This window comes from Cystoisospora suis (assembly GCF_002600585.1).
Source record: "Cystoisospora suis strain Wien I chromosome Unknown contig_3179, whole genome shotgun sequence".
In the NCBI taxonomy this organism is placed as follows: Eukaryota; Apicomplexa; class Conoidasida; order Eucoccidiorida; family Sarcocystidae; genus Cystoisospora; species Cystoisospora suis.
Window position 1 is genome coordinate 1,558 of NW_027155974.1, and position 8,984 is coordinate 10,541.

The 8,984-nt window shown below is 42.3% G+C and overlaps 2 protein-coding genes across 2 annotated transcripts in view; both read right to left on the reverse strand.

Annotated features, from left to right (window-relative positions):
• CSUI_006323 (dead deah box helicase domain-containing protein) overlaps nt 1-3,190 on the reverse strand; it is a gene marked incomplete at its 3' end in the record, with an annotated part of 3,544 nt that extends 354 nt beyond the window's left edge. The window contains exons 1-2 of the mRNA XM_068066486.1: nt 2,122-3,190; nt 1,253-1,370 (exon numbers count right to left, since the gene is read on the reverse strand). Of these exons, the coding sequence (XP_067921538.1) occupies nt 1,253-1,370; nt 2,122-2,404 (401 nt within the window). The remainder of the gene's footprint in view (nt 1-1,252; nt 1,371-2,121) is intronic.
• A 2,167-nt stretch (nt 3,191-5,357) lies between these two features.
• On the reverse strand, nt 5,358-8,894 carry CSUI_006324 (deah-box rna dna; the record flags this gene model as incomplete). Its single annotated transcript, XM_068066487.1, has 2 exons — nt 5,358-7,346; nt 8,744-8,894. Coding segments are annotated over 2 exons (510 nt in total), but the record flags the coding sequence as incomplete, so codon positions are not given.
• Nucleotides 8,895-8,984: the final 90 nt, after the last annotated feature.

Genomic DNA, 8,984 nt, shown 5'->3' on the forward strand with positions numbered 1-8,984 from the left:
GGAGAAGAAGGAGACAGGAGAGAGACAGATAGAGTCTTCTATCAATACAAGATCAGTGAGGGGATTCTGGAGGAGAATTAAGTGAAAGGACAGAAGAGAAAGAAAGGAGGACTGAAGTCAATCATGTGTATATACGATGAAGATTAAAAGAAATAAAAAGAGACATGCAGTTGCTAATGTGCATTCTACACCTTCATTCAAGAGTCTCGTGTAAAGGTGTCGATCGATTTATCTTTAGTCTATCAGCTTTAATCTAGTCTATCTACCTAACTTTGATCTGTCTATCAAAAGATATACGATGAAAGGAGACTGCAGATCGGCGAGTTCTTTCCTCTTCAGACTTATATACAAAGAGCCACGTATGTCCATATAGTCATCTAAATGCTCACTTACACTCATACAAACATCGTATACATAGATATATATATAGATAGATAGAGAGATAGATAGATTAAAGATAGATAGAGAGATAGACGTAGATAGATATATACATGCATGCCTACACCTCGTTCTGGGTGTCTATACAGTAAGATCTCCGAAGACTCCCTTGGCTATGGCTATTGACGAGCATAGACCCTCCTCCGTCTATAATTATCGATAGACAGAGATGTGTGCATCCGAGGTGTATATACACTTGACAGGCTTCTAGCAGGTACTGGGATAGAAACATGTATGACGTGTCTGTACAGACAATCCAGTATCTCTATATGCCTGTAAATATTCTCCAGAATGCCAAAAGAAGGAAGGAAAATGCATCTCTTCGCTCGCATCTATAGAGAGGCATATATATCAGAGAGAGGTCATGGAGATCTGCAGGTCATAGACGTAACAATACTCGCCATACATAAAGACACATGAGACATTCCTCTCTTGTAGAGAATCCCCGGGAGAAGACAAACATGCTTCATATCTATGACCGGGGAAAGAGGGAGAGAAGAGAAAAGGAAGAAGAAAAGAAGACGACTCCTCTCCTTCTAATGAACAGTTCAAGACCAAAAAAGAAAGCTAAACTGGTAGATGCAGGAAAGACACACGGCAGATAGATAGAAAATTGACTAAAGATAGATAGAGAGATAGGTAGATCAATAGAGATACATAGGTTAAAGACCCGTAGACAGATTAAAGAGAAAGAGATAGTTGGATGCTAGGCAGACAGATTAAAGATAGATAGATAGATAAAGACAGATAAATTAAAGATAGATAGATAGATAGATAAAGATAGATGGATGGTATGACTTTGGGGTGTATTTACCTCGTGACAGGATTAGTGACGACGCGGCAGTCCTGGACTTCTCCGATGTCTTCGAAAACTCGGCGTATGTCTGAGACTGAACATCTTGGAGATATATTCGACACATACAATGTATGAACTACGGACCAAAACAAGAGAAGAAAGAAAGAAAGAGAAAGAAAGAAATGAAGATGAGAAAGGAAAAGAAGAAGAAAAGGAAAGAAACGCATACATTCTCCACTCTAGCCCTCGATACATGCGTGCAGATATATAAGTATACACATACATATATGTATATGTATGGATGGATGTATATGTATGGATGTATGTATATGTATGGATACAGGTATGTGAGTGAACTACATACGGATCGCATGTAGAATAGAACGCGGTGCATGCACTCAGGGGGTGTTTCTGTACAGAGGAGGCTCCTTAACTCCCGTCTAGGACGAGAATCTTCATTTGTGTGAACTGCAGGAAGAAGAAAGAAAAGAAGAGAAAGAAATCTAGAGAAGTGACTCTTCCCACCCGAAACAAAACGCTCTCTTGACACGAGCCCAAGAGAAGCATCGTGAAAAGAATAGAAAGCAAGGAGAACAAGTACACAGAAGATAGATCAGCATTTTTTCTTCTTCTCTTTGCTTCTTCGTCAATCCTGGGACTTCTTCTCCTGATGTGTGTGAATAAAGATGTCTCGACAGGCACGTCAATCACCTCACTTAGAGAGAAGAAACGGGGAGGGAAAACAGAAAGAGAAAGACAGCGAAAGCGAGGGAGGCATGCAACGCCAACCGATAGAACGAACACTAGCTGAAGATATAGATATGTCGATGTATAGGAAAGGAGAAGAGAGAGAGAGATAGAAGAGATAGATAAATTTCTACATGTACCTGTATCACGACGAGTATCTCCATCTCCTGTGGGACTAAGGCTTCGATCTTCTCGTACGTCTCGATCCTCTCCCCTTCCCCGACTGTCTACGCTCTTATCTCTACGACTGCTCTCCTCTCCACCACCACCTGCACCAGAAGCAGCAGATCCTCTATGGTTATGACTAGTGCTGTGTGGAAGGCGAGAAGAAGAAGAAGAGCTCCTCCCTCTTCCTTCCTCTCCCCTATCTTCGCTGTTCCCGCTGCTACTATTGTTGTTACTATTGTCACCTCCTCCTGCCATGTTGAAGGGAGAAAAGAAAGAAAGAAAACTGAGGGGAGAAAGAAAGATGTAGAGGCAAGAATGGAGAAAGAAGTTCAAGGGGGAAAAGAAAGAAGAAAGAGTCGAAAAGAAAAGGTGGAGGGAGCGGGTGTGCGCCAGGAAGGGAGAAAGAGAGAAACACCCCAGTGAAGGAGGAGAGAGAAGGGAGAAGAAGAGGAGGAACTGGATGAGTTGTAAAGGAAAAAGGAGAAGAGAAGGAGAGAAAGGAAAGAAAAGGGGATCCTCAGATGGAGAAAGAATATCTCTCTCTCTCTGTGTTGTTCAGAGAAGACGTAGTTTCCTATGGGAAAACACTTGAAGAATGATGCGAGATAAACCCTTGAGCTTTGATTCTATGGTGAAGACGAAAAAGAAAGAAAGAAAGAACGAGACAGAAAGAAACGTGAGAGAAAACTGTAGTTAAGGAGGGCAGTCGCCAGGTATGTACGAGAGTGAAGAGAAGAAAATGGAGCTCTCTCAGACGAAGAGAGACTTCGAAGGGAAAAAAGAGAGAAGAAAAGGCCAGGCCTGCTTTAGGAGAGGAGCGAAAACAACCAGAGAAGACTTCCCATTCTCAAAGGATCAAAAAGCACGGAGAGAAAGTTCGCCACTCCATCTATAGATTTTTCTTTTCTGTAGATGAGACGGGAAAGAGGGGGGACGGCAGGGGGAAGGTGGTGTGTGGTTTCCTCTCCTATGGATGAGCTCATTCAGTCACCTTTCACAGCTGAAAAGAAGAGAAAAGAAGGAAGGAGGGAACGAATAGTGCATGCGCAAAGAAGCTCCTCCTAACAAGGGTGGGGCAAAAGAGGGGTGCCTCTTTTGCAAGCCATGCACGGGCTGTACAGAGAAGTCAATGGATGAAAAGAATCAGAAAGAACAAAGAATAGACAACAGAGCTGAAGAAGAGAGAGCTAGGAGAAAGGACGAAAAGGATAAAGACAGCAAGAAAAGAAGTAAGAAAGAAGATCACGAAACAGGGGATGAATGAAGGCGCGGCAGTGTGTGTGTCTTCTGTCCGCCTTCTCTTTTTCTTTCAGATCTCATTCAGAGTCACTGATCTTGTTAGTTAGTCGATTCTTCTCGCTTATTTGGGTTCACAGGTTTCTTTATCTTCTTCTTTCCCCGAGGTGATGAGTGAGATTTCAAGAGAAATCTCTCCTCTATTCTGAACCGTCGCGGAGGTTCTGGTCGGTTGCGGAGATCATCGAATCTTTCTTGGGAGAACAAGCAAAAGAAAAACTCTTTTTTAGCATGGAAGTTCATTCCTCTTCATTAGAAAATAGCTCGAAGGCTTAGTTTTCTTAGTGAAGGATCGATCACAGGCTGATTGAACGGAAGTTGGAAATGTTGATCTGTTACAAGAGAAGAGTACTGTCGCTCATATTCATCGATTCGCCCTTTCTTCAACGTAAAATGCTCTGATAGATCCATGAATGATATAAAACGAACTAAGGATTGGGGGGGACAGCAGGAGAGAGAAGAGAGCGACGCGATCTCTCTTACGGATCGTAGATAAGAACGGCAGATTCGTAAGAGAGAAGGAACGGAGGTCATTCAAGAAAGGGAAGAAGGAGTGGCACATGTCTTTAGAAACGCATTTGAGATAAACCTGTTTCAAGGTGATAGAAATTGTAAGAAAAAGGGACATACCACAGATCGAAAAGGCTTTCAACTCGAGATGTTCGTCTAGCCCAAGAAAGAGATGGCGTAGAGGAAGAAGAGGAGGTTAGCTAGATCTCCTGTGATGAAGCACATCAAGAAAAGGAAGAGAAAGAGAGAGAGAGAGAAACAGCAACCGTCGAATGCCTCTCACTTCAGTAAAAGAAAAGAGAATCTTACTGTATGGATCTCTTCAAGATAGACGACGAGCTTCATTCTTATACAGGGAGAGACGTACATAGACAGACTATCTCTCAGTCTTTCTCATTCCTAAAGAAAGAGAGATGTTGTCCCGGCTACACGCGTATCAAGACGCAGGTTGTCTCCTTTCATTCGCAAGGAGAGACGATAAAAAGGAAAAGATTCTTCTTCTTTCATCACTCACCCCTCTTAAACAAGAGAAAGTGTGATGTATGCAGAAAGTCTTGGAGAAACTCCAAACCCCCCCCGCAACGTTCTGTCTTTGGCGTGTCACGGTCAGAAGAAAGAAATGAAGGTTCCCCAAGAGAGTGTGTGGGTCCTTTCTGTATCTATCTTCATAAAGATGATAGGGGGATGACGGAGCGAGAGATTTCTATCTATCTGTTTGCTTCGCTTCAGACCCGTAGAGAGTTCTCGATTACTGTTAAGGCTTCATTCACATCTTAATGGCCTCGCTACTGTATGGGGAAGAGAAGAAAGAACTTCTTTCTCGACAAAGTTACCGACCTTGTCTCAGAAGGAACAAGAATGTAAAAAGTATCGTTATGGATGCACCCCGCATGGAGTTGTCCTTATACATGTACATACATAAAGAGAGAAGTCTCTACAGACTCTTCTCCTTCAAACAAAGGCATGACGGCTTCTCACTTCTCTTTCCTCGAGCAACCCGGTATCAGACATATACACACATACATATGAAAATACCCATATATAAAACTCTCTCTCTCTCTGTATATATGTATGTATCAGACTACTCTCCGTACACAGAGAATAGATAGGAGGAGAAGGGGCGTGCTGAGTGTGTTGGGGAAGGTTCATAAGTCTGCGTGTAGACAGATGTCTGCTTGGAATTCTTCTTCCTCTTCTCAAGAGACTCCTCCTCCACGCATTCCCCTCTTCTCTTTCTCTCCCTTTCCTCTCAAATCAGAAACCCACAACGAAAGAAAAGAGCGATGAATGAAGCAAGTCTTCATTCAAAGAGAGAAATCGACACAAAGAGAGAGAGAGAGAGAGAATACTCTCGGTGACCCGCCGTAGGAGTAGTAGTGGGTAGATCGGCATTCTCTCTCATTCCTTGACACTTCTATCCTACGAGAATTTCCATCACGAGAGTGACTCGACAGCAAAGAACTAGATCTAACAGTAGGCAACCGCAGAACCCCACTGTCTGTCTACCCATAGAGAGTCCAACAAGCTCTTGAAGTTCCTCGCCGAGAGCAATCAAGACGTCTTTAGTTGACTTAAAGTGTTTCTTTAAGAATAGGCACCTAAACAATCTTTCCTCTGTCGCCACTGTGAAGAAACTCCCTGGCTTCTATAAAGACAGAGACAGAGAGAGACAGGCCGTTTCTTCAACAGGAAGAGACACACGGTCTCCCAAGGGAAAGACCACCCCAGTCAGAGACCGCCTGTACATACCACACATATAGACCCATACATCATACATAGACATAGATACACATATACCTGCATACACACGCATACATGTTTTCATATATATTCTTGTAGATCCATTCTTTAGCAATCCAGCTTGAAATCCTTTCACATACATGAGGCTTCTCTTTCTTTCTGTTAAAATGTCAAGTCCGACGTAGCCGGGAAAGTGGCGAAAGTTCAGGAGAATCGTTGAAAGCTGAAGAGGAAGGTTCTTCTTAGATCGCTTGTCTCTCTCTCGTGCATTCATCAACACCTCGCTCTTCCTTGTTCTCCCCTGTTGGAGATTTCTCGAAGATAGACTTCCTAGCAACTCTTTTTCTCACATGAAGAAGAAAGTGCAAATTAATCGCTTACTCAGTAGCTTCAACTCTTCTGCCTGATCTCCTTCTTTTAGATCATTGAGAAAGATAAAGAGAAAGATAGACGAACATTTCTGTCACTATGCGAAACAGCAGGAGACCCGACTGACCCTCTTGTTGCCGCCATGTGCAAGAGCACACATTTTCTTACATTTAGACATCTTCGTCATTCTCAGTAACTAGCTAGCTAGCTAGCTGGAGGTCTATTTGGGAAGTGTCTATCCGTGGATACACAGACAAACTTCCTCGCTTTCTTCAAGACTGTTAACCTTTGACTGAGAAGCTCCTTGAGGTGAGGCAAGAATAAGAAGAAGAAGATTACAGAAAGAAAAGAAAGAGAGAAAGAAAAAGAAGAAGATGGCTGGCTATTCCAGGGAGAAAAATTACTCAATCAAACAATACCCAGTTTCTTACTTCGTTTTCTTTCTTTCTCACTCTTTCTTTCTTCATCACTCTTTCTCACTCTTTCTTTCTCACTCCTTCTTTCTCACCCTTTCTTTCTCACTCCTTCTTTCTTTTTCACTCTTTCTTTCTTTCCTTCTTTCTCACTCTTGCTTTCTTTCAAGTATCGACACTTCTCCAACTTGAAGGAGGGGGGCCGCAGGCAATCGATGTTTCTCAGAAGGCGAGAAAGAAGAGCTCGAAGAAGGACAGAGCGAGAGACTTCTCTCTTCTTTTGCCTTTTTGTCAAACTCAGAAGCAGCGGCCTCCCCATCCTCTCTACCCTCCGATCTTCTCTTCTTCCTCTTCTTTCAAGTCTTAACGATCTAGCTCAATCCCCTTTCAAACCAAGAAAAGCTATCTACTAGTGATAGGAGCAAGATCGTGTCATATGTCTATAAGCGACGAATCGAAGCTGATTCATCTTCTTTTGCACATCGATTCTTCACGAGCTCAGCTAGCTTATCACAATCGATGTCCCTCGTATTCAACAAGCCTCTTCACGAGTTGAGAAATATCATTTCTTAGCCTTTCGCCTTCCGCTCCAGAGAAAAGATCGACACTTAAGCTGCTACTACTACTGCACGTCGTAGGAGTCGTGCTGCTATAAGCTTGCTGTCCCTGAGAAGAATCTAGAGATTTCGTTCTTCTACCAGGAGGAGCTTCGGTGTTAGCTAGAATCTGCGTATAGAAGTCATCGAGTAGAGCATCGAAGAGAACCTTCAAGCTTCTTACGTACGTCCCTATAAGGCCAGGGCACCTTAGGTGGATCCAGCCATCTAAACAGATCAATCCGCAAGATGCTTGGACTTCTATGTCGCAACCTACACAAAATTGCAACAGAAAAGAAGAAGAAAAGACGTCCAGGAACAAGAGACAGAAAAAAACAGAATAGTCGTCTATCATGAGAATTCACTATATACATCTACAGATTTGTACATGTATATGCTGTATCTGCATATAAAGATACATATACATGTATATACATGTATATGAATGTATAGTGTATATACACATGTACGACGCATGCATACAATGTATGCATGCAAACACATATATACAAATATATATATGTAGGAAAATGTCCCGCATGCATAGTGGTGTTCCATATTCGATAGACATGGCGGAGAGAGCCAAGGAAAGAAAAACGTTCAGTCACTAACGAAAGAAAGATTTAAGATTTCCTTCCTTCGTCGCCCCTTCCAGATCGACTTATTTTCTCGACAAGAAGAAAGAAAAGGAGAGAGACAACAGAGAGCTAGAAAGAAAGGTGAAGACCGAAGGTGCCCCTTCTTCTCGCTAGTCTCGAGATGACTTTGCCTAGCTAGCCAAATACACGCACATGGGGCAGTATCGACTTCTCCCCCTACGCACGTCTACATCATTCTATCGCATACACTAAACAAGCAATTCTCCCTCCTCTCTCCTTCTCATTCAAGGGCAAGCTAGATCACATATCGATCTAGACACGCCCCGACTTATCTTACTCCTTCACACACTTCTTTCTCTCACTATGCATATGTATACAGATATAGATCCGTGTGTATGAACTGGTATCATGTATATACACGTGTATAGATATACAAGTATCTAATATACATTGCGATATGTGTGAACCTACGTATACTTGTATGCATATAGATGCAGATGCCATCTACACATACACACGGATATAGGAAGATAGAGAATAAAGACTTCAAATGAAAAGAAGACGATTCCTAGGTTTGCATAGACGAAGTGTCTCCAAGCCAGATAAAGAGAAAGAGCAGTCTCGCTTTTTGTTCTATTCACGATGACACATCCACGAGCACTTTCCTTTCTCTCTCCCTCCCGCTCTCTAGACATACACATACACACATTGTAGCAACGGCATAATAAGCAACTTCCCCTCGACCCATTCCTCGCTTCCCCCCCCCTCCTTATCTCCTTTCTCTCTCTCTCTCTCGCTAAAGAGTATAGATCTACACATGTATATAAATAGATATAGCGATAAGTCTCTATATAGATCAGTCTATAGAAGTTGAACTGTCATAGGACGCACCTTGCATTGGAAAGACACACTGAAAGAAAGTAAGAAAAAGACACTATGGCGAAGAAGAAAGCAAAGAGTACAAGATACGATAGATGTATATAAATATATATGTATATATATACAGACATACACATATATATATATATATAGAGAGAGAGAGAAGAGAGAGGACAGGGGGTTTGTACTTACAGGAGAGTAGAAGAAGAGCAAAGACTGGGACTGTCGAAACTTCCTTAAGAAAAGTCTTCGTCGTTTGAACTTTCTCAAGGAAAGCCACCCACTGTGTCTCGAAATGTCTTAACTTAAAGTTGATACTCGATGGATGAATAAACACCCTAACATACACATACACATATGCAAAAAGACGAAAGATCACAAACCTACTACTGCTACTACTGCTGCCCCTCCTATCTCTAAGCTATCTATCTAT